Raw genomic sequence first — 25,048 nt, 5'->3', positions numbered from 1 at the left:
ACTGCCAGCCTCCAGCTTTCTGTGCAGTGTGAGGATGAAAACCCACACAGCTCAATCTCACACCTTTCACTAAGGTACGTGGTTAGTGGGCACAGTGGGCATGGGCTGGGGTCAAACTTCACGATCTTAGAGCTCTGTTCCAGCCTTACCAATGCTATGACTCCAGGACTAACTGGAGCTCTGGGCCCACCCCGAGCCTCCTGCATGCCCAGTGCCCCGCTGAGCCCCGGGATGGCTGCAGGAGGTGATGCTGTGTCCTGCCCCACAGCACCCCACTGGCAACGCCAGGCTCCAGCATGGGGCGAATTTCCCCAGATGAGTAATGGCTTTTCTAATGCACGGGCAGGCTGTCAGCTTCCCTACTCCCAGTGTTTTATGGGTTTAACTGAACGGCTCTGAACTCCCTAGTAAGAAATAAAGTTATCCCTCAGCGTCCCTTCTAAACATTTCACTCAGTGCAAACGGTGTTTAAGAAAAATGAGGACATATTTCTTCTTAAGGATGCAGTATCCCCCTTCAGAGGCCTAATTTATGCCATATATCACTGGCCAGGGAGAGGAAGGCAGCGCAGACCTCACACTAGGAGCAAGCTGGGCCCGGCCATCCCTCCCTGTCCCACAGTCCAGCACCGAGTTTGGGGGCTGCCATGAGCCAGGAGCAGCATCAGGCAGTTGCTGGAGTGCCAGAACCGGAGGCACTGTCAGTGCAGGGTGATGGAGCACTCCAGTTTGCTGCTCTCGATGCAGGTCTGCGTGCAGCCCCCAGGCCTCAGGGCTGTTCCTGCAGGCAGCATGGAGCTCAGAGGATCCCCTGCGTGGGTCCAGCTCCTCATCCTCGCCTTATTTGTTTATTATTAATTTTTGAGCCCAGTTAAAAGGTTTACTATCCTAAGTAGCATCACTCAGCCTAAGTAAGTCCATAAATCAAGCGGCCCTGCTGACATCACGGCCCAGCCATCAATCTGCCCACAGGTTGTGGGGAACACAGGGGAAGAAGCCAAGGGATGGGAGGGATGCGACGGGGCACTCAGGTCCTGGGTGTAGGGCTGCACCTATGGGTCAGCTCCAGGCTCCTCAGGGACGGCCCCACGCTCACCAGGAGGCAGCTAAAGAGCACCTCCAGCACCCTGAAGCTCAGCCCTAATTGCTGGGGAATGGAATGTTTGCTGCACCACTGAGAAACAGCGGGAAAAGTTGACTGCTGCGGCCTCGCAGGGTGCTGTTCCCCACGGCTGTGCTCTGCCCTTTGCTGCTCTCCCAGCCAGCCATCAAAGCTCATCTCCCCATTCCCCATCCCCAGCAGTGTGACCACGCACTGCGAGCGCCCAGCAGGTCACACACATGCAGCAACGCGGCCATGCGGGTGCCATACGGCGTGCGCAGCAGCACAGACCGGGGATGTCCTGCACCTGTGAGTGCCGGGGTATGGCACAGCACGGTGGCACACGGCGACACACACAGCGCACCTCCCGCAGCACGCAGCGCTCTGCAGGCTCCGGTGCACTCAGCGGACGCACAGCTGGCGATCCCTGCGTGCCGTGCTCTGCTCTGTGCTGGGAGAGCACACAGCCCCTCCGTGCCCGCTGCTCCCCGGCCCCTCGCACCCCCAGCCGTGTCCCCTTTGGGGGCTGCCGGACGGCTCCGCGCCGCTCCCTCGCTCGTTCCCTTCCGCTCGCATCTTTTCATGAACTCTATTTCTCTTTCCTTTCTGAAAACAACTGAGCTGTAAATACTGTTTAACCTTCTCCCCCCCTTCCCCCCTCCCCTCCGCACTATAAAAACACAAATATGCCATAACTCAGCTGGCTCAGCCGCCGCGCCTCCAACATGCCCTGCTCCAGGCCTCTCAGGAAGGTCATAACAAACGACTTTCCGATTCAGTGCTCCTGAAATAATTTTGTGTATTAAAACCTGAATCTGCACTTTCTGGACCGAAAGCCTCTCTTAATTATGGCGAGCGTCCTTGGGATGGACAGTGATCCTTCACCGCCGCACCAGCAGCCAACCGCAGAGGCAGCGCCTGCCGGCTCCCCGCCGCCCCCCCGCCCCGGCCCCCCTGCTCCCGCGCCCCCCCGCCTTCCCTTTGCCCAATCTGTTTTCAAAGTGTGTCTGTCCTTTATTAAATTGTTTTCTTTTCCACATTATCAGTTGCCATGGAGACCTCATCTCTCGGATTATTTGAATTTCATTATATCTATTGATTTGGGAGCATTTCATCTTTTTTATTGTTTTTCTGTCAATTTTCAAAACGAATAACCATCTAATTTGCGTCAGTGCTGATTATGTTTGTCCCTCAATAGAGGTCGGCAGCTGCGTCGGGGAAACAAATCAATGGGAAACCATCATAAACCTCCCCAGTACAATCTCCAGGATATGTGGGTGACATTCCACGCCTGCGAGGAACACTCATCATATCCAAACTTCTTCCTTGCCTTTTTGCCTTCCCCCCTCTTTCTGCCGGCTCCCCCACGCCGGGCTCTGCCGGTCCGTGCTGTCATCTCACACCCTGCTTGCTCCACGCACGGACACGGCCGATGCTGGAGCTTCACACCGGGAGGGGACCCAGGCGAGAAGAGGGGGCAGGAAAGGAACGGTATGTTTGGTTTTAGGTAAGAAAGACGGGAAGGAAAGAACAGAACGACGAGAGAAAGAAGAAGAGGAAAAGTGGATCGGGATTGCAAATTGCTTACTATGTTTTTTTTTTAAATAATTTATGCAATTTTAAGCATTTATGTATAAATTTTTTAATAAGCCACCCTGGAGCAAAATAGCCATTAACATCCCGATGTCCTTCTGTCCAATGGGCTCGTGTGCAGGATCAATTTCCGAGAGTACTTTCCTTTTTTTTTTACGACATGATAAAATGCTTTTAAAGCAACTTACACAAATATGGAAATTTTTTTTCCCCTCCTCTTTTTTTTCTTTTCTTTTTTTTTTTTTTTTTATAACAGCCTCCACTTATTCACCAGGGAGAGAGCGAGCGTGTGCGCCGGGGAGGGCAGTTGGCAGAAGGATAGACCCAGCCCTAACTGGAACGGACCTGCCTGTCCTTCTAACAAGGGCATAAACTTTCATTAGCGATGCACACAGTCAAAGGCAATTTAGGGAAACGCGCTGTACAGAAAAGGAAAACCTCAGCGGTTTTTATACAGCGGCTCCTTGGCTCCGTCCAGGGGGCTCTATCCTTGAGCTTGGCTCACGCTCGCCATCAAAGTGACCCCACCGGGGGCGGCAATGGGGACGGGGACGATGCTGGGGCTGCGTGGGGATGGCGGTCTCTTGCCCCACAACCACACAGTGCCACCCTCTGGCCCAACACCTGGCCCAGGCGGGGGCTCAGCCGTCCAGCTGCGGTGATGGGCAGCACACAACCCACCACCTTGTTGGGGCGCAAGGACAGCACAGACCCACGCATTTAAGGGCACTGATGCAGGCTGGCACTTTGCTGGGACCTGTGCAGGACGGACAGGAAGCAGCCCCACGGGTAACGCTTGGGGGCATCTGAACGAGGAGAAAAAAAAATCATCAAAAATATCAAAGTGGGGGCAGGCCACGCTCAGCTCAAAAAGCACAAAGTGCCGAGAACAGCAAAGCCAATCAATAACAATCACAGCGCAGCACAGAGCGAGGGAAGCGTGAATGGTTTTGGCTGCTCCCTGCGCGCTCGGGAACACACAGCCCAGCCCGGCACGGCCGCGGTCACAGCTCACAGAGCAGCGGGCTCCTGGCACAGGGCTGATGTAGGGAAGGTTCCCGCTGTCCCCAGGGCTCAGAGCCCTAAACCCCACGTCCCGCTCCCCTTGCTCTGCACTGCAGCCCCTTTCCCCCATCACGGCACTGCTGGGACCAGTCGTGGTGGCCAGCAGATATGAAACCTGCCCACACGCAGCCAGGGCTCTCCCTTCTCGTGCTCTTGGGTCACTCCTCACCCACATCTGGGGATTTCACTGTGGCCGCCAAGAGGTCAGTAGGAGCTAAAAGGTTTTCAGACCATGTCTGTCACTCTCATGTGTGTAGGTAGAGAAAAGTACAGCCCAGCCAAACCTGGAGGTGACTTTAGCATACGGTGGCACAGAAATACAGCCCAGGCAGTGCACTGGGGAGAACAAGGCAGCATGTGCAGCCTGCATGTCCATTTGTCCACAGGATGCAGGCCCTCTTATCTATGGCACACCAGCATCTGTTTCAGCACAGCTACTTAAAAACTTAACCAGGGGAGGAAGTGCTGAAGAGAAGGGGAAAGTCTCTGGTGTGGGTCAGAATAATTAGGCTGAGCTCAAATTGGCTTTAGGCATCTGCTGCTGCCTGAGTGACACCGAGCCATGCTGCCTCCTCCAGGCTGGGACAGAGGGACATGGGGTGGGGGGACGCACTGTGCCCAGTGCCTTGTATCTCTGGGAACAGGGTGGCTTCCACTGGAGCCATAGAGCCTCCTTGCCCCACTGCCATTACAGCCAGGAGAAAAGAGGCCAGACAGAGAGATTGAGATGAGCCATTTCCCCAACAAACTTGCTTCCCTTTTTCATTCGCTCCTTTCTTTTTTTCTCCCTTTAACTGTCATTAAAATAACAAGTTTCTGTTACAGTCTAAACATTCCCACATTGTATAAAGGGTTATGTTACACCAGAGTCACTGCCGGGCCCAGTGTTTGCACAGAAACCTCACTGCAGGTCCCCCCTCCTGACGAAGTGACTTATTAAAGTTTAAACAGTAATTAACAGAACAATAAAAATAAAGGGATGTTTGGGGAGTCGTAGTGCACACAGGGTTTTTGGCAGTGCCAGCACTTTTCAGTGCCCTGCGCTGGCAGCAAAAAAACGGCTGCAAAACCAGGGGCAGAGTTCGGGAGCGCGGTGCTGGGAAGGGGCTGCAGGGGCTGCAGGGACATCCCAGCCCAGGGTGAGGTACAGAGGGGGCAGGGAACAGGATGGGGAGATAAGGATGGGGATGGACATCACAGTGTGCCCTGGCAGGACCTGGGTCAGTATCGGTGCTCACCACCAGCCCTGGGCTCCAGCTTTGCTCTGGATGAACCCCCAAAACCTGAGTTTTGGGAACTGTGCCTATGAAAGCAGGTCTGGACGCGGAGGAAGCAACTTAAATGAGAGCGGGGAGGAGGAAATGCAACAGCAGAGCAAAACCCTGAGAAGAGCAGGAATGCTTGTGATGCTGTAGGACAGACCCCAGGAGCCACTCCTTGCTTGGGAGAAGGAAGAAGACATGGAAGTAAGGCAGCCCTGTGCACAGGGCTCTCAGCCACAGACCTGATGGTGTGAGAGCAACCTAGGGCCGCTGTCAGCAGCACCCCAGCCCCTCCCAGCACCACGGGCCTTGCAAGCCCACGCAAAATGGGCTCAGCAGGCTCCTGCAGGAGCAAGGCTGCTTCACCTCCTGCTTTGTTCCTAACACAATCACCTGCCTTGCCCAGGATGAGCTCGAGAGCAGGTGAGTTGGGTTGGAGCTTAGGTTGTCAGCCCTCCCTGCTACCCAACACGCAGCAATGCAGAAAGATCTCATTTGAAGATATTTTTGGTGCCTATTGTAACTATTCTCAAATGTTTGCCTTAGTAGCTCACAGTGCTTGTTGGCTCTAACCCTGACGGGTGACTCAGTACACACAGCATTGTGCAGCCCCATGTTTGCTAAATCTCTTCCAGTACAACTGCTCAATTTGCAAACAAAGAGACAGCTCCTTATGGGTGGATCTTATGTGCAACGTGAACTTGGGGTGTGCTACTCCCAGGCAGCCCATCCCAAGCCCCTTCCTGGGGTGTTGGGCTACAGCAGGGGGACAACTCCACACCTCCACATACTGCAACGTGGGCACGTTGAGATGGCCCAGAGAATGTCCTCTGAACGCCATTGACTTGGCTCCAGAGCAGCTCATGAAGCCGATTCCTTCTCTTTGTTGCCTCTGTTAGTGACAAGGACTCTGTCACCTGCTGCCTCCATGCATTGTGCACTTGGTTCTGCAGCTGCTGAGTTGGTGCTGCAGGGCAAAGGGGTTGAGAAGCAAGACACATTTCAAGCTCCTCAAAGTCAACAGGTCTCATTCTACTTCCAGCTGCTCAGCGATTTACAGCTCAGCATTAATGCTCACAAATATCCAACACAGTTACTCCCCTGGTCTGGGATCGACAGGAGCTCAATTCCCCAGAACTGAAGGCAAGTGTTAAAAACATGACTTCCCAGGCAGTTATCATTGGTGATTTTTAATAAGCTGTTTCTAGGCACTAGGGGAGAGAGGGACGTGGGGGCTTTCTGATCCCACTCACACCGAGGTGACAGAAAAGGCACGGCACCAAATCACAATTCCTCATCCCCTCCACCCACAGACAGGACATCCCCAGCTCTGCAGTCCCAGCTGAAGGGTGATGTGCTGAGCCAGCCCAGGTCAGTGCCAGCACAAGAGCAGTCAGCACCTCAGCCATGTCTAAGGAGCCTCTGAGTTAGAACCAAGCACAGCTTTGCACAGCGCCTTAAGCATTTTTGCATTGCATGAAGACAGTCCTGTGCACTTCCAACACTGCATTCAGGACGTCTCTACAGCAAGGCCAGTAACTTCCTGTAGGGAACGTTACGTGAGAGAATTATCTAATGCACTCTTAGTCATCTTAGTGCAATCTGCAGAGGGAAACAGGAGCAGCCAGCACAGTATGGCCCTGCTTCCAGACATCACTGGCTTCAGATACCATTATCACTGCTGGCCTGGTCCATGACCCAAAACTGGAGCTCTCTTTCAATTAACAGGCCCTGAGATTATTTAGACTATTCTTGCTGTTACATTCTGTGATATTTGCAATTAACACAGAAGATCAGCAGCGCCGTGTCCCACAGAACCCACATGTAGCTGAACACAGAGTCAATGGCACATTTTGAGTGCTGCATCTTCACCTAACTGCTTCTGCGAGGCTTATGGAGACCCATCCCACCAGGAAGGGCTCTGATATGGCACACATTCTTATCAATATATATTTGAAATGCCACATGGGAACGAGAACCATAAAATCTGGGTCTTACCTCCTTTTTGGAATGGATTTGAAACCAAAAAGAAGCAAGCCTGCTGGCACACTCAGCCTTCAGCACTATCTTCAATCAGAGAAGCCTAATTATACCCATTACACTGATGAGGACGCACTGGCACAAAGCTACGCATTCACAAGGCTACAGATACCAAGCAAATCAGTGGCAGAGCTGGAAATAAACCTGGGGATGGCGGTGACAGGCTCGTCACCCACCCGGGTTGGCTACGGGTCAGCGGGATACGGAGCTGGAGAGGAGCCCCCCACATCCACCCGACAGGGTGACAGCTTCACCGCGGGGCTGGGCCACCAGGAGCCCCTGCAGCCCCACAGACGGGGCAGGGATGAGTCGTCTGCTCCTCCCGAAGCAGCTTAACCAGCTCCCGCGTGTGGGTCCTTGCAGTGAGGTCCAGCCTGATCTGTGTGCGCATTAACCAGCCCCGAGCACGTAAAGCCCAGAGATTGTCCTGGGCATCAAGGCCAGCCTTTGCCCTGACCTCTCCCTGCCAGGTGCTGGGTGCTCAGGTCTAAGAAAGGCTGCAGAATCCCTCGGGATTGAGAGTCATTACATAAACAATACAATAGGATCACGGCCGTAATTGCAGAAGTGCCTGAAGTCTTGGCACTGGAGCCCGCCATGGCAAGGGCCTCAAACTGAGACCCAAACAAAACAAACAAAAGCCCCAACTCTGTCAGCACTTAATGAGCAATAATAAACAATAAATAATAACCCTACCAGCCAACCTCGCAAGACAGATGTGAGACACCGGAGCGGCTCTGTGGAAACACTGACCCTACAGCAGCTGCCTTCCCTCCCTGGCTCATGGCACACTGAGCCAAGTCCACCAGGTACCAGGTTGGAGTAAGAGGGGGATACTGAGGTCTCAGCAGAGCAAGCAGCCATGGTGAGCTGCACAGCCCGGCCCACTCAGCTCAGTACCCTCACCTGCTCAGCACGCACCGAGTCGCTGCTTTATTGCAGGATCTCTGTGAGTGCTGAAGGCAAAAAGAAGCAGATGGAGCTGAGCAAGGGAATGCAGCAAGGTGGGCGCCCAGAGCCACGTCCTGCAGCACCAGCACAGCCTCTGTGCGAGGTCCCCAGTGGGACAGTGGGAGCACTGCGGGCAGGGACCGGGCTGAAAGCAGCGCCTAATTTAAGTATTTTTATAACTCGGTGCTTGTGACAGTGGATTTAGCAGTTGCCAGCCATCTGGAATAAAGAATTACAGCCACCTCCCCTAATCCTATATTGCCTAAACCCTAAAGCTGGTTATGGTGCAAGGATGAGGCAGCAGGCTGGGAGGAGGCAGGGAAGGCAAGGCCGGGGGGGTGAGGGGGGAAGAGAGGGGAGTGCAGGAAAATTCCCAAACTTGTCTTGATTCCCTGGGGTGCCAGGAGGTCCAAGAAGCACCACGAGTGTTTCTGCTAGGAATCCAGTGAAGGTGGGGCGAAGGAAAAGGGGGGAGAAGGGAGCTGAGGAGCCCTCCAGGACCACCCCGCTGCCTGCGCCGCACACACGCACGCAGAGGCTTACTGGTCCGCGCAGGGCTGTCAGGTAAATTAGATCTGAAAGCTGACAATTTCTGACCATATTTCCTTGATTATTTCAAACAAATGCACACCAGCCGCTGTAAGGAGATTAAAGTGACATAAACGTCCCGAGTGGGAGGAGGGAGGGCAGAGAATTCAGGTCACCCCCATCCGTCCCCCATTTGACAGCCGCTATATCGCTATCCAATCCAATAAAAAAATCCCCCTCTTTTGCTTTAATTAATTTTACAGCTAGCTTGCTTAATTACTTTCAATCAAAATCCTCCTGCCATCGCAAAATTAGAGATGGTTGAGCTCCATTAGCCTAAATTCTTCATTTCCATATAGAAAGAGGCTCCCTCGGCAAAGCCAAGAGGGCTCCCTCCCGCTCGAGCCGCCATCGGACAGACACCCGTCCGTCCCTCCATCTGCCTCCAGCTCCTGGGCTGCCCTGCTCTGCCCTCCCACCTCTACCCACACACAGAAGGATGCCGTGGGCAGGTTGCCTTCCATCTACCCGCTGCAGGACCTGCTACCTTCCCTGGGAGCATCTGGCACCGGTGGCTGCCAGAAACACGACCCGCAGTCCACAGAGCCGCCACATTCCCGGCCTCCTGCGCGCGCCATTTGCACCTCTCTCCTGCAAACACAAATCATGAGCTGTCCTATTTCAGGCTGACGGAGAGCAGCCCCAACTGGTCTCAGGGCCACGAAACCTCCTCAGGAGCTCAGGGAGGGGCTGTGATGAAGCCACATGGAGCCGGAAGGGCGGCAGGAACCCAAAGGGAGCAAAGAGCCGGGCATGCAGGAAAACCAGCTCCATCCCAGGCATCGGCGGGCGTTGGGAAGAACCACCCAGCTGCAGGCTGGCACTCATCCCTCCCTTCTTCTCCGCTTCCCTGTGGCCTCCTCCTGCCCCATCACAAAGCACAATACCCTGGGAAGCACATGAAGCAGCAGCACAGACCCAGCCCCCAGCAACCACCCACTGCACAGCTCTGGGGGGACTCACAGGAGCATGAAGCCTCGCTCACAGGGAAGATGGGTCAGAACATGCAACAAAACCAAGGAGAGCCGAACACAGACCTGTTTTGTTCATAAGCTTAAAACTGAATCCAATGGCGCATCTACCTGGGGATTTTAGATTAAATGGTTTAAGAAACTCAAATAGGCTTTTTAATCTGGTCAAATAAAAAGAGCCCCAAAGAAGCAAAGAATTCACCCTGATGCTGGGAAGACAGTGGGGCAGGACGGCTTTCCAATGCTCCACAGCACCTCCCCACCCTGGCATGGGACATCGTGTATCTGCCAAAATGTGGAAGCCCAGGATCCACCCTGTTCTTCATGTTCCCATGGACGACCCACTCACACCACGTAGTGTTTTCCTCATCGTGTTGAGGCCCTTCCCCATAATACCTGGCAGCACGCAAGCAAAGTGCCAGCCCTGCAGCACCAGTGCCTGCCAAAAGCAGCCCAAGTACCCAAATCCCTGATCTCCATGCAGCACTGAGCGACCTCTCTGCATGGTGGGCCAGCGGATGTGGAGCAAAGCAGGATGGGCAAGGTGAAGGATCCAGCAAGGGAATGCCAGCACAGCAGGACCTGAGGAGCTTGAGGAGAGCCTGCAGCTGAGTCCTGCCAAAGGGCAGGAAGCAAAGAGCTCCTTCCTGTGCCACATCTCATCACCCTCTGACACCCAACATCTCCCGTCCCCCATGGCCACGCTTCAGCTCCAGAAAGGCTCCGAATCAGCCCTGCCCTGCACACGCTCCGCAATGAAATTCCCGACTTGTGTCTCGCCTGCTCCAATGCTCAGAACAGCTGGGACAATAGAACAGAAAGGCCCTAAATCCACCAGACTCACCCTAAATAGCAGTGGCCCATAATTACGCCTGACATCCCGGAGCTTGTTATTCTTTCCCCTCGTCGCCTGGCTGGAGCTGTTCAGACCCATCAGTGTTATTCTATGCATTAAACGGGAAAAAAAACACAACCCAACAACAACCCAGAGAGTTTTCCAGCCTGCCCAGCGTGGCAGAAGGGGCACATCCCCAGAAGGGCTGGGGGGAGAGGAGGGAAACCAAGGTGTGAGACCACACCGGGACCCCCGGACAGACCATGCTCTCCTCCCTTGCTCTGTCCCCATCTCAGCCATGGGTTGCTTTAACTGCAGTGGTTTGGGGTTGGGGTTTTTTTTGTTGTTGTTTTATTTTTTTCAGGCCGGCTCCAGCTGATTAAGGACCTGCAACAGGATGTAGGGATTACTGTGAACCTGGCTCGGGATCAGCTGGGGCACAGAGCCAATGGAGAGAGCGAGGATTGCCCCCAGCCTGGCTGCCAAGCCGGCACTCGTCCTGTTGGGAGGCTGCGAGGGCTGAGCTCGTGCTGGAACAAGGCCCCTGTCCTTACTGGCTCTGCCGGGGAATGGCCTGAAGCCCACGCTGACAAACGTGCCCACAGGAAGGGACGGGCGTCGGGGATGATGGAGATGTAGCTTAGATGGCTCGCTGGAGAGGGAAAATCCCATATGGACTGGCTCACCGTGGGTTAAAGGGTGGTCTGAGGGGCAGGAGCGTCCCCCACCTCCTGCCCTGAGCTGGCCATGCCCCGGGATTCCCTGTGCCTCCCCCAGTGCTGCACCACACAGAGCTTCCAGCGGATCTGAGGCAGTAACACACAGCAGAGCACCGTGCTGAGCTCCCAGCCAGGAAGAAGTGCTCTGGGAAGGCAGTAACCTCAGCTGGCATGCACAGCACAGCAGGGTCTGGCTTCTGGGGAGGCATCGAGAGCAGAATTAGCTTCAAGGAGGTTTGGGGGCTTTTTTTATTGCTGTGAATCTGATCCCTGCTTGGACCAGCCTCCAGCATCCTTCTAAACTGACTGTCATTACAGTACTGCTGTCCCCGGGGGAACACGTCCCCGTGCTCAGCTCTCCCCCCGCTCCCTGCTGCTCTCCTGCTGCTGCCCCCAGACCCTTCGCAGCACAGAAACTCCAGAGTCAGCTCCTGCCGGCCTGGGGCTGTGGGGGGAAGGCAGGGCTGCATATTGCAGGCGGAGGCCACTGGGATACCATTGAAAGCCGCTAAATATGACCAGGTTAGCACTTTAGTCTTTAATGGCAGGTCACCATTAATAAACCTAGGGCCCCAGGGTGTAGTACAAGCCTCCCTCCCCCCTCGCCCCGAAATACTCATTTCATTAACTTCACTGCATGCGGCGCTCGGCACCTGTCAGAGCTACAGCAGCCAGGAGCTTGGCGAGGGGTAAGGACATCTTGGGGCAGAGCCACAGCTTGCTCCTGCCCTCCTGGCCCTGAGGAAGCCCAAAGAGGTGGCTGTACCCCATCCCACCCCATTCCATCACTGCATCCCACTCCAGCACCCCATCCTGAAGGACTGCACTGGCAAGGACAGCCCCAAACCCTGGGATGGCCCTGGGAAGTTGCTCTGTGTCACCACGCCTGGCGCTCCATGTTGGCAGAGAGATGACAGCAGCATCGATGGCCGCAAGGGGAAGAAGGGCAGAGGGGAATTACCTTGAATCTGGGCTCTTGTAAAATGAAAGGTGTTGTGCAAACAGAAAAGGCCAGGTCCTGCCCCTGGGGCTGCTGAGTGACCAGGGGATTGCCCCAGGACATGAGGTGAACGGGGCCATCACTGCAAAGCAGGGCTGCCAGCACCTCAGCCCTGCTCACCCTTGGGGTTGCCAGTCCTCAGAGCTGCAGCAAGGGGACACAGCAGGACAAGGTGAGGAACAGCAGGAGGCCAGCAGCTTCCTGGTGGGAAGGTGTGAGGGGACAAACGCGACGCCCCAGCTGCCAAAAATCCCACAGCAAGGCTCTATCGATCTGCCCTACTTGGCAACTCCAGCTGCAGTCACCGTCTGTGGTGCCAGATCGATACAACCTGGGCGCACAGGGAGGGAGAGGCACTTTTAAGGGAAGGCAGAGACTTGAAGGGGAAGTGTTTTGATTTTCAGAACGCCTGAAGAGTCAAAGAAGAGAAAACACCAGGACTGAGGCCGCAGTTTGGTTTGGACCTGCTTCAAATACATACTAAGCCCTCTGTGCTGGCCTTGGGACCTCCCGCACATGCCATGAGGGGCCGGGTCTGGGCCGGAAGCACCTCATGCCCTGTGGGTACCCCCAGACCCTCCCCAGGGCCAGCAGCTGGGCAGGGGTCCCTATGCAGCTCAAAGGGCCCCTGGGGACACAGACATTGCATCCAAACACCCCATAATGCACCCTCAGCTCACCCTGTGCCCCCAGCCCCACGGGGGCAGTGAGGGAAGGCCCAGGGCAGGGCTGCTCCTGTGCCCAGTGCTGGGCCAGAGCTTCAGGCCTCACCTCCAAACGCCCTTCAGACGGCCCCGGCGCGGGAGGGGAGCTGCAGTTGTTCCAACGCTTCTCGCTCAGCACAACAACTGTTGCGGTCCTTTTAGCACAAACCCAGCAACTGTTCCCAAAAGCGTGGCCTCCCTCAGCTCCCGGCCTTGCAAAAAAAAAAATATCCCCAACAAGCCATCTCCAAAACGCCAGCTTCTGAGTCAGGGCAGAAATGTTGTTAACAAAAACATCACTCAGGGGTGGGACACCTGCTCCCTGACAAGCAACTGGCCCGGCTGCCCATGGTTGGAGTATTACATCAGGCCCCAAAAAGAGCCGGGGACGGGAGGGAGAAGGGGAGAGAGTGGAAAAGAACAGACGGAGGGAGGGTGACAGCAGCGGGAGGCACAGAGACAAAGGCAGGAGGAGAGGGGAGGCAGGGGAGACAGCGGGTGTGAGAGCAAGCCAGACGAGAGGGGTGCGCGGGTGGCAGCGGGGCTTATGGCACAGATAGGAACGGTGTGCGGGGAGAGAGAAACCAGGCAGGGTAACAGGGCACGGGGAGAGGGCAGGGAGAGGGGGCAAAGGAAAAATGGGGCGGTGGGAGAGGGGAGATGTGAGGGTCATGGAGGGGAGAAAGGGACAGAAGAGGAAAAAGGAATAAAAGAAATAAACAGGGGGGAGGGAGGGAAAGATGTCTATTAAAAACCTCAGTGCATAACACAAAATGTCAGGGTTTATAGCTTCATTCTTGGCATTGCTGGTACTGAGAACCCCACACAGAAATGTCACTGCTTGTCATGTTTAATCACCTGCTATTTGTTAACACCTTCGCTGCAAGGAGTCTGCCCCTCACCCCTCGCAGGCGTTTCTTTTGGAGGAGAAACTGCGAAAACACAGCTCTGCTTCCCCGCTGCCCCAGCCACCCCCAGCCCCAGCCTGGCCCCGCTCTGCTGCCCTGGGATGGGCCTCGTCACTGTTAGGAGCACAGGGCAGCGCTGTGGCAGCAGGGCTGCTTTGTGGGCAGGGGGTTCAGGGCAGCAAAAGGGGATGGGAGCAGAGAAGAGGGCTGAGCCCGGTGAGCTGCCACGTGGGGAAGCTCATGGGGTGCCTGTCCTCCTCCAGGGCTGTGCTGAAGGGCCCCGTAACACACACGTATCCCTTCAAGTCTGGGATTCTCCTATCTGTTTGCTCGAACAGCAACTGTCACACGAAAGCAAACATCCAAAGCTATTAAACATGCAGTCACAGTTCCTCGCTGTGGCACCTGTGCTGGTGACTTTGCTCTGTTTCCTTCCCGTGCCCTTGACCCCATCCCATATCCACACTGGTTTTCCCCGGGGCAGACACTTCCCACCCAGCTGTTGGACTCAGGGTCAGCACCAGGCAAGGCTTTTCCCTAATATTTCACGCATCCCAACTGGAAAGAAATCCTAAGAGCTCTGCCCTGCACAGCAGGATCTATCATGGGAGCAGTGGAAATCTAACTGTGTGTTTTACACACTCACCCAGCCCAAAAGAACAATCTAACGCTGGGTGTGCAAAGGTGACTTAGCACAGCAACTTTGTTTTAACCTAAGAACTGTCTCAACACAAATGCCGGCTCAGCTTCAGCGTGCTCCCAACTGCCGGAATGCCCCTCCTGGAAACCGAGAGCATCTGGGGAGCTGGAGAAGTGACAAAAGGATGAGCCGTGAGGGGACCCAAAGGCACATCCTGCCCAACAGAAATGGGCAGCAGCACCACAGGCTGCAGCTGTGGGACTGGGGGCTTCCCACCACACCAAGGACACGGCGGAGGAACATCCCGAGCAGGAAAAGAAGCAGAAGTGCAGAAGGGTGGCGCTTCCCTCTCCTACCCATACAGTATGGGTTTTGATCCAGTTTAGATTACCCAGAACCCCGGAGTCCAGCACAGGTGGCAGCCCAGCCCTGTGCCTTACAGCCCGGTCCCTAGCAGGAGTGGGGGCAGACGTGCCCCGCAGCGGTGGCAGGGACGATGTGCCCCTGCCCCATGGAGCCACCTGATCCTATTCTGGGAACAAGAACAGCACACAGGCCTCCCGCTGGCCCCTCGCCAGGGATAGAATTCACCCTTCTGAACGCAGGCCAAGATGATCTAAAGCGACTACTGACTTCGTTGCCCAACTCGAGGCACCTTACATGGGCCGATTTTTCAAGTGTCACAGCTCAGCACCGCAGGGACCCGGCCTCTCCGCGATGCCAAACGCTCTGTGTCCAGCCACCATGTCAAGCAGGGGGCCGAACGCTCCTCTCCTTTGTGACCGCTTCCAGCCTGCTTAGGCCTTTCATCTTTTCTCCCTCTCCTTTCTCCTTGTTCTTTTCTTTTGCAGCTTTTCATGTGTTTCTCCCAGTTTTCCTCCCTCTCCAGCCCTCAAGGTCATGCTGCTCATTTCCACGCTGAATATTTACTCAGCGAGCCAGGTCCTTTCACAGGCGCTCACCACAAATATGCCTTCTGATAAAGTCCGCAGAAAAGAAACTATAAAACCCCAAACAACGCGAGAAATACATTCAAAAATCCAAACAGGGCAGCATGGGGCTGAAAGGGGGAAAGGTAACTGCAAGGGGGCAAGGTAACTCAGCGGAGAAAGCCAGCAGGTAAAAACCCAGTTGGACGGAGGCTGTGCCACTTCCCTGCATTTCCACCATTACTTGCAGGAACGAGCCCTTCCCTCTGCTGCGCTGAGCCACTCAGCAGGCACCAGCACCACTGGCATCAGACGGAGCAGGAACAGCACACCGAACGAATGCGGGAGCTGATGTTTGGTCCTCCAGCACCACTAAAGTAAACTAAAGACCATGTGCAAGTTACGAGTCCTCCCAGAAGGCTGCAGCCCTGAAGTAACAGTTGCAAAAACACTCCGATTCCAAGCGCTATCGGCCAACCCGTTGCTAGCAGTGCAGACACAGTGAGTGAAACACAAGGATGGCTGTAACACCATCACAAGTGGCACCGAGGCAGGATGCAGGCAGCCAGATCCCTGCTGGGGACCAGTGGGTGTCACCATGCTGCATGGGCCCCTGCCACCTCCCTGGCATGGCCAGTCTCGTCCTGCTGCGTGCAGCTCACCCTCCCTCTCTCCCAGTGCGCACATGGCTTTAATGTTTTTATTACCTGTTTGACTCGCTGCCTTATTGCTTCTCCTCTTAATGGGGCTGTAACCGTGGAAACGAGGAATAAACGGCCACCAGAAAATGAGATGATTAAACAGGTCACCCTGGCAAAACAAACTCGGTGCTCGCACAGCCCGGGTTGCGGACACAGCTCCTGCCCAGGGCCGGGCAGGGGGCACAGGGCTGTGTGGTGGTGGGAACAGAGCACCCACCCACCCACTGCATCCCAGGGGGCAGCCCCGAGGGACAGTGCTCCACAGCCCTGGGGCGGCCACGCGAGGAATGGCACGGCTTGCTTGGGGAAGACGGAGGAGAACGAGGACAAGACGCATCCATGTAACAGGGAAAAAATAGCAGCTATTATGAATATAAATAGGCTGGACTGGAATCAAAACACAAGTCTGAGACAAGTTGCTGTCCTCTCTTGTCCCTGTGGCTGCCCATGCCCACCTCGAGGCAGCTCCCAAGGAGGGGCAGACAGCCCTGCTGTCCCCATGTCCCCACACAACAGCTGCAGCACCCTGACTATGGCCCTGATGGCCAGGCTGCGCTCACTGGTGCTGGGAAGGCAGAGCTCTGTCCCAAGCCCAGCCACACGTCCCAGGTGCTGCAGGACATGGAGGGGCACGGAGCTGGCAGGCAGTTGAGGTGTCAGAAGGCCGGGCACAGCCCCCCACTGCCAGCCAGACAAGGTGCCCGTGCAGCTCTGCACCCCTGAGGGTGACACCTGAACGCAAGGTCCTTCCCTCAGCCATGCCGAGGGGCAACGCAGCGCAGACCGAAACGGTGTCGAGAACAAAAATAAAACCCCAAAATAAACACACCGCGATCCAAAAAAACCCGATCATAAACCCTCATTCAAAGGAGCCGGGCTGCTGCCAGGAGCTCGTCCTGCCCCGACCTGCCTGACGCCAGACAAGCCGGGTGCTGGCAGTCTGGGAAGCGCGGGCTGAGCTCGCCGCACCACGAGCGGCACATACAGAAGTTGGAACGGCAAAGCCTGGCGAGGTGGGATGAGAGACAACTGCTGGAAGCACGGCGGAGAGGGGCTGTGCTTCCTTTCAAAAAGAACAGCAGGTGGTTTATGAAAAGGGCCTTATTCTCCACCGTAATTTGAGCCATATTTCATTGTTTGATAGAAAAATCATAATATTCATGACCTCCTTTAAGTGGAAAAAGTTCACTTGTCTGAATATCAGCCCGCAGACAAATGGGGAAATGAAAAATAAAGAGCGAGATAATGTAAGGGAGGCGGAGGGGGAAGAAAAGGAAAGGAAAGGCAAGGCAGAGCCAGAGGTAGAATGGGAAGTCCAGGAGAGTGACAAAGAACGACAGGACTGTGTGACCATGAAGAGGGAGGAGGACATAAAGGAAAGCTATTTAGCAGGAAGAGTTAAACAGCCGGGCACAGAAAGGGGCTGAGAAAAGCACGAGTGAAAGGCTAAAACCACAGCGAGCCACAGCAAGGGAGCACCTCTGAAAGTTTCCTAGTGAACAAAAGGACTTTGCAGAACTCAGATACTGCCCTACTGAGTTCCAGCCAATAACATTCACATGAAGAAGCACCAGGCCCTCTCCCCATCTCCTGCTCCCCCACTCTCTTCCGACCCGGTCCTGCTCTGCCAACATCTGCTGCCTGCCTCAGGACACGCAGATGGTGATGGCTCCAGGAGCCGCTTCCTCTGCTCCCCCTGCTCTGAGGGCTGCAAGGAGCAGAGCTGCCAGCCATGAACGGCACGGCGTGCTATGGGGCTGAGTCCGACAGCACAGGGGGTGGGTGAAGATCTGAAGGATTCGGCCACAAAACACACCAAGGAGAGCATGAGGAAGACCAAACACATGCCCATGGTGGACCTGACCCAAACAAGGGAGGCCGGGAGAAATGCTGGTTGAGATCTGGAACAGCTTGAGCCATTCAGGTCAGGGGCTGCAGGACAGGAGTGTGGGGCTGTAAGGAGGAGGAGGAGGAGGAGGAGGAGGAGGAAGGCAGCCTGGGCGGGTCCACTCCAGGAGTGGATTCATCCAGGCATCGTGCTGGCAAACGCCATGTGGAGAGGTGGAGCTGCTTTAATGAGAAGATGCGTCTATGACTCAGGCCTCAAAGGGATTGGGACTTTATTATTTTATTTTTCCATAATAAATTATGCCCTGGGATGCCAGGTCTCGCCGGGTTTTTCTGGAAATACCAGACAAAAGCTGGTGTTGCTACCTGGCTTTTGACAGTTTCCCATGTATGGAAGCTGAGTTCCTGGTTCATCCCCTGCCCGGCCCCACCAGCCTCGCTGACTCAGAGCCTCCCTGCGGGTCCTCCTGCCCACCCCGATGCCACAGCCACGGGGACACAGAGCTGCCACAGCCCCAGCACTGCGCCCCAGCCGCTCCTCCCCGCACCCCGCGTGGCTGGCAGCCAGCTCCTCGCTTATCTCCATCGCTGCAGCACCCAGCCCTGGCTCTGGGCTGCTCAGAGGAGGGTGATTATGCCCACTTTATAGATTAGAGTTACGCATCCCACACGGAACCCTCTGCCGTGGCTCCCACACCTCTTCTGGAGCTCCCCTGCTTAGATTTAGGTTGAACCTGGCACCTGTTCAGCTCAAATCCTTGCGCTGCAAAAAACCCCTGCATGGCCAGAGCAGCGCCACGGGGAGACAGGGGGACCCATGTCCATCCCCTCCTTCTGACCACTCATCACAGTGATGACCGCCACAGAAGCAGAACATGGAGCAAGGCGATAGCCTGAGAAGGCACCTGGAGAGCACAAAGCTCAGCCCAACACACCCAGCACATGTGAGCATCCACGTGAGCATCCAGGAACACAGCAGTGTCCGGGGCTGAGGTGCTCAAGTGGGACCGTGTGATGGGACGTAGGTGTTGGGTGTGGGGAGCACCAACAGAAGCGCTCCAGCAGAACTTGGTGTTTCCACTGATTTCACAAGAGGCCTTGCTAAAATGCCACCTCTCCAAGAGCAAAACATGTGCATGTAAGTGAATCATCCTTTCACACCCCAAAACCAAGAACGAGTGGCAAAATTCTCTAGTGAGGCACCAAATCCTCAGCGGATGGCCATGAAGTGCAGCTGCTGACTTCAGTCCCACCACCCTTTTTCCTCACGTCTCCTCTCCACCCCTTGCTCTCCCTTGCCAACCTGCACAGGTTGTTCAGCTTTCCTCCTGAGCAAGAAACCGCTCTAGGACTGGAAGCCTGAAGCAGTTCCCCAGCCTCCAGCAGCTTTCTGGTTGTGTTTCCCCATGGCAAAGCAAACACATGCCATCACCCCCAGCACACTGAGCGCTCCCTGAGATAGCCAGGAGAGGAGGACAGCAGATCTGCAAGTAAGGAATTCTTTGGGAAATCTAAGTGAGAACATATGGTACGCAGAGCGAAGTGCAGGGTTTTGCCTCCCTGTAACTATTTATCCCCTGAAAGGCTCAATGGGTTCTTCTACTTCCTACAGCGACTGTATGAGCAAAGGGGAACTTGAGAAAGAAGGGACAGAGTCAGGTCCTCAGCCACTCAAGCAGGACCAGGACGAGAAGCTGCAAGTTTTCCTTCTGCAATCGGTGTCTGCCTCCATCTCCGCTGCGAGAGGAAGCAGAGAGCAACAAGGTCCTGGTCCGAGGGGCTCTCAATCCTCAGAATGGATTTTACCTGTCTCTGTAAGCTGCATCCATCTCTCACCCCCCGTCGCTTTCTCCTCAGGGAAATCAGCCTAAAAGGGGCTAATGGAACAATGTCCCTCTCTCTCCCCTCTCTCATTTTCTCTCTCTCTCTCTTTTTTTTTTTTTTTATTAGCATTTGTGGAATTTATTCCCAAACTCTCCTAATCTTTCGTACACAACCATTTGATTTGCATAACCCAGCCCCCTCTCATAAAAACTGGCTGCTAGTTTAATTAAAAAATGTAAATTTGCTGTCATCTCGGGGCCTGGTGAATTAGGACGACATCGGCATTTTTTATTGCTGAAGACGTCCAAATTGATCCAGTCCGCGCTGAACCGGAGGGGAGGAGACGGGGCCGCGTGGGACTCGGGCTGCAGGTCCTGCCCCTCCCCGCTGCCGGCAGAGCCTCCCCGGCCCCTCTTCGCTCTGCAAAGAGCAGCTGAGGACGAGGAGGTGGCTCGCCCTGAGCTGCAGGTGATGGGCAGCGTCACCCCGCAGTGCCGGCATCCCAGGAGCCGCGTCGGGGTGGCACCGGGGCTCATTGAGCCCTGCGAGCCCTGGGGAGCCCCGAGATGAGGGACACTGCCTGCTGTGGGCTCCGTGCTGCTTTCTGGAGACTTTCTGCCAACTTTTCATCAGCCAAGGGGGTCTGACTGCGGGCTGGCAGCAGGTCGGGCAGACTCAGAATACAGAGAACTGATGGTGTGGAGGCTGCACACCAACACTTGCTCCTTCCCAGCTCGTGGGTCTGTCCTGCTCACAGCTGCATCCAGCACGTGTTATCCCCCCAGTGCTGTTGTGCAGCATGAGGCTGCAGCAGACCCTCCTGTTTGCTTACAAGGAACCTGGCTCACAAGGAGCAGTCATAGGCGGGACAGGGTGCAGGCAGGAAGCAGGAGCTTGTTAACCCAGGACTGATTTTCTAGTCTTTCTGCAAGTTAGCGCTCTCTAGCACCAAACCAGCAGGAGAACACCTACAGACTGCAGCTGCCTCCGCTCTTCAGGAACCAGCTGGGCCCTTCCAGGGCTGCGCTGGGCAGGTTAAGCCCTGCCTGGGTCAGTAATTCCAAAGTGAAAGGGTCTCGGTGGGTGGATGTAGGCACCTGGATGCTCTGTGCCCAACAAGCATCCCATGACGAGCACAACTCCCAAACCAACTGTGGGACCCGGCTGCAGAGCAGCGATACCAACCTCAGCTTAGCCGACCGCTCTCCAAAAACCTGCACAGCCAAAACAAAGCTGAAAAATCCCTGGCAGCAGCCCAGAGATGTTCCCATGCAGTGGGTGTTACAAAGAGCAGCCACAAAACCAAGTCGCAAAATGACCCTCTGGGTGGGAAAGGAGGTGTTTCTCAATCCGTTCCTTGGTGTCCATTCTGAGATCAGATCCTGTAATCTCATACCAAGGGTAATTAGGCTGGGGAACAGTTTCCCAAAGGAAGTGACAGGTGCCCAGTCACTCAGGATATTTACAACCTGGCTCGCAGAACACCACATGTAGGGAACATCTTGCCATGGTCCCGAGTGTATGGACTCTGTCCATGAATTCTTTCCAACTCCTGACCCTGCGAAAGCTACTGGCCCTGGAACATCAACCCCAGCACCAGCAGAGCCAAGGAGCCCTGGGAGAAGCAGGATGTTGGAGCCCATAGACCTGATCCCGCTGGGACCGAAACCCCGGCCCTGCCTGTGCCAGGCAGCAGCTGGCGCACACAGCCTCGAGTGCCGCCTCCGGGGAGCTGCAGCCGCGGGGCTTGGAGAGAATTCAGGAGGTGGTGAGGAGGGAAATGAGCTGCCCAAGCAGATAAGGGTTAGAGGTGGTGATTACGGGGCAGGTCTTTGCCCTGAGATCATGACAAGACGGGTTCACCCACACGCAGACCATAATGCTGACTTAAACAGATCTTCCGGATCCTCATTTCCATGGCTCGCTGCGGCCCCCCGTTCCCATAGCACAGCACTGAAACCCACTCACCCCACGCAGCAGTGGGCAGGCTGGGCAAGTATCACCCCCCGAGACCACGGAGGTCCCCTGGGGCACACATTGATTTTGCTGTCCCTTTCAGAGCAGAGTGCAGCCAGCAAGAACCACTCTACTGCCTGTGCCGAGCCCATGGCACCCAGCTCACCCCACTGCCATCCCAGGACCTACAGAGGATGGGGTCTGGGGGCAGAGAGCTGCCTTTAAAGCTGTCTTTAAAGACTCTTTGAAGCCGTCACCCTCCCGCACTCCCCCAGCAGCCGCACGCCCACAGCGGGGCCCAGCACTGTGCCCATAGAGGGCAGCCAGGTCCTGGGGGCCAGGGACACAAAGCAGGCAGGTACATAAATAAACAGATAAATAAATGGATAGATAGATAACATGAACGATGACAAAATTATCCTCTCCATCAAAGTACCTGAGTACATAGTTCAGGCCCAGTCAATCATCAACCAGTTTATTACCACCTTACTCCTCATTAAAAAACAACAACCACGCAGACAGGAGCCCGGCACCCACTGCCCTCACCGAGCTGTTTGCTGGCACGGCCTGCCCAGCCCACGGCTGCCATTTGGTCGTGGCCGGGTTTGAGGCACTCAGGGGTCGTGCCACGGCTGTCAATGGGCAGGTGACAGCGGGTCCCCACCGCACTGCTTGGAGGACCCCTCTGGAGCCCTGCCCTGGGCGCGCAGTGCCCGCAGGCCCTGCAGACACCCACCCCATCCTGCTGGCTGTGCCCAGCTGCACACTGACCGCCTGCCCCGGCCGAGCAGCAGAGCAGGGGATGCAGAAAGCCGCATGTCGGCCCCAGCGGGACCCGAACCCCCACCTGCCCCACTGCAGGCACCGGGAGGGTGGGGAGCTCACACACGGCCCACGGGACAGGACGAAAACAAACCCATCCCAGATATGCCCGGGTTGGAAAAAAATACTCATTAAATGTAATAAGCAGCCTCCTCATCCGCCACAGCCTTGTCCCAAATAAATTAAATTCCTTTTCATTTAGACAGCACGGGAACCTGACAGGCAACCTTCACCGACCAGCCGCCCAAGCTAAGCAGGGGAAAGAAATGAAAGAGAAAACAGCCCACACAACTCACAGCAAAGAGCTCGGAATCCTCGCAAAACCCCCCGCCAACTTCCCCTCCGCGTCCCGCCGGGCTGCCGGGAAGCACACGGAGCCGAACGGGGTCCCGGGGCGCGAGGGAGGCACGGCGCGACTTCCGCGGGGCGAGCGAAAGAAAAGTGAAAGAGCGAGGTGCGAGCGGCGGCACCTGGCGGGCCCGGCCGAGTTCGGGGCGCGGCGGCGGAGCCCGGCACCGGCACCGGCACGGCGGGGACAGCGCCCGCACGGAGCGCGGCGCGGCGGGTCCCGCTCCGCACGGCGGTGCCGGTCCCGGTCCGGGTCCCGCAGCGCAGCGCCGGGCCCGCAACCGAGCGGCGGGGGGCCGGGGAGGGGGGGGTGGGCAGGAAAAGGACAATTGCGCCGTACTTACCATAGTCGGAGAGACGAAAGCCGAATTCACTTAAATAATCAACTTTCATAATACTTAATTAACGCCTAATTGCAGCTGATTGCCGCCGAATAACAAGTTGGTCACAGCACTGATGTCATCGCCGTGCCGGTCCTGCCCGAGTCACTTGGGCAGCGGGGCCGGGGGCGGGCGCCGGGTGCGGGGGGGGGGCGGGGCTCGGAGCCGGAGGCCACGCCCAGCGGAGGAGCGGGGGCAGGTGCGGGATGTGCGGGATGATGTGCGGGGTGTGCGGGGCGGGGCCGGAGAGCGGGGCCGGGTGCGGGGCTGCACCGCGACGGGGCGCAGAGCCGGGAGGTTGGAGGAGGCTGAGCCCCGTCCGGGCACTTTTATTTCCTTTCTTTCTTTTTTAACCTCCTCCCCATAGTTCTATATTTATTTCTGCATTCAATTTCCTCATTTTCCTCCCTTTACTTTATTTTTCTAAGTAGCAAAAGCCAAAAACAAAAACGCCAGGGAGGTTCTGAGAGCTGCGTCGGGTAAACACAGTGAGGAGCCGGCTTCTCTTGGCAGATAAAGCCGGCACCACGAGCGGCTGCTTTGGGGCACACTGCCGAACCCTGCCCAGCAGTGAGAGGCAACGTGCTCAGCACAGCCAGGGCCGTATCACCAGGGTTGGTGTCACCAGGTTTGATGTCACCAGGTTTGATGTCACCAGGCCCCCACCCTACCAGCCCCAGGTGGCTGCACTTGGGCTCGACGTCCACCAGTTTGGAGGCACCGGGTGCCCCATCAGTTCATTGCAGACTCACAGCACTGGGGATGGTGGTGCTGCTGCCAAGGACGGGGTGCCCGCACACCACCCGTGCCACCCCTCCACCCCTCCCTGCCACCACGGTGCTTTTTCAGGTGAAGTCCACGCCCTGCAGCTGACGCAACGGCAAGGCCTGATTTCCTATCTTCCCATCTCCAGTCACAGGATCGGGCTTTATTTCCCCATCCTCCCTCCTTTGCCTCTTACCCAAGAACATCCAGGCTCTGCGCCCATTGGGGACCCCACATCAGGGCACCCACGTTCCTCTGCCCCCATCCCCGCTGCACCCACACCCAGCCTCGGCCGCCCTTTGGCGGCAGGTGAACGCCGCTCGTCCCTTCCCACCTCCCAGGGGTGTTGGGAGCTCTCGGTAATTAATGTTTGCCAGGTGCTCCGAGATCCTCAGATGAAAAGTGCGATGGGAGGGGGAAGGATGATTAATTTATTATTATTATTACAGTTTAATGCTTTCCCCGCAGACGATGCGCTGGGGCTGAGCGGGGGGTGAGTCACACCCCTACGTGGGGTATCCCCTCCACGCATCTCCCCTCTGTTTCTTTACACCGAGCCCTTCTTGCTGGCAGCTCCTGGCTGGGGCTGACCCCGGGGCCACGCTGGGGCTCCGCGTGGGCTCCTGGCGCTGCTGCACAGATTGCAGGTTGGAGATCTGGCAGCGCCGCGTGCCTCCTGCTCCTGCTCGGGGAGTTTATTAGGCAAATGCTCTTTCCCTGTTTCTGTAATTTTGTTTGATTTCTGTTTTGTCAAGGGAGGTGCCCGGAGGCCTTGGGGCCTGGGCAGCAGGAGCAGACAATCCACGCTTTCTTTCCCTTTCCTCCTCCTTCCCTCCTTCCCTCTCTGTGCAGTTTCAGCCCCATTACTGGCACACGGTACCTGAGAGCTCCCAACATCCCCATGCCCAGCCTCCATGTGCCAGGTTGTGTCTGTCCCTCCACAACACGGGGCTGCCATGCCCCAACTGCCCCCCAGCACCTGGGAGCCAAACTCTGCATCTCCTGACCAATTAGTTGCAATTGACTGTGGGGATTAAAAGTGCAGCCTGAGGAGCCCAGGGAGCGGACGGCACAGCCTGGGCACCACAGAGCAGAACC

The 25,048-nt window shown here is 56.2% G+C and overlaps 1 protein-coding gene across 1 annotated transcript in view; it reads right to left on the bottom strand.

Moving 5' to 3' along the window:
- Positions 1 to 23,253, bottom strand: part of CASZ1 (castor zinc finger 1) — a 69,656-nt gene extending 46,403 nt beyond the window's left edge. The window contains exon 1 of the mRNA XM_072354351.1: positions 23,150 to 23,253. Within this exon, the coding sequence (XP_072210452.1) occupies positions 23,150 to 23,198 (49 nt within the window). The 5' untranslated portion in view covers positions 23,199 to 23,253. The remainder of the gene's footprint in view (positions 1 to 23,149) is intronic.
- Between the last annotated feature and the right edge of the window lie 1,795 nt (positions 23,254 to 25,048).

Source organism: Excalfactoria chinensis, chromosome 20, assembly GCF_039878825.1.
Source record: "Excalfactoria chinensis isolate bCotChi1 chromosome 20, bCotChi1.hap2, whole genome shotgun sequence".
NCBI classification, from domain to species: Eukaryota; Metazoa; Chordata; class Aves; order Galliformes; family Phasianidae; genus Excalfactoria; species Excalfactoria chinensis.
The sequence above is the reverse complement of the archived record's forward strand: the minus strand, read 5'-3'. Positions and strand labels throughout refer to the sequence as shown.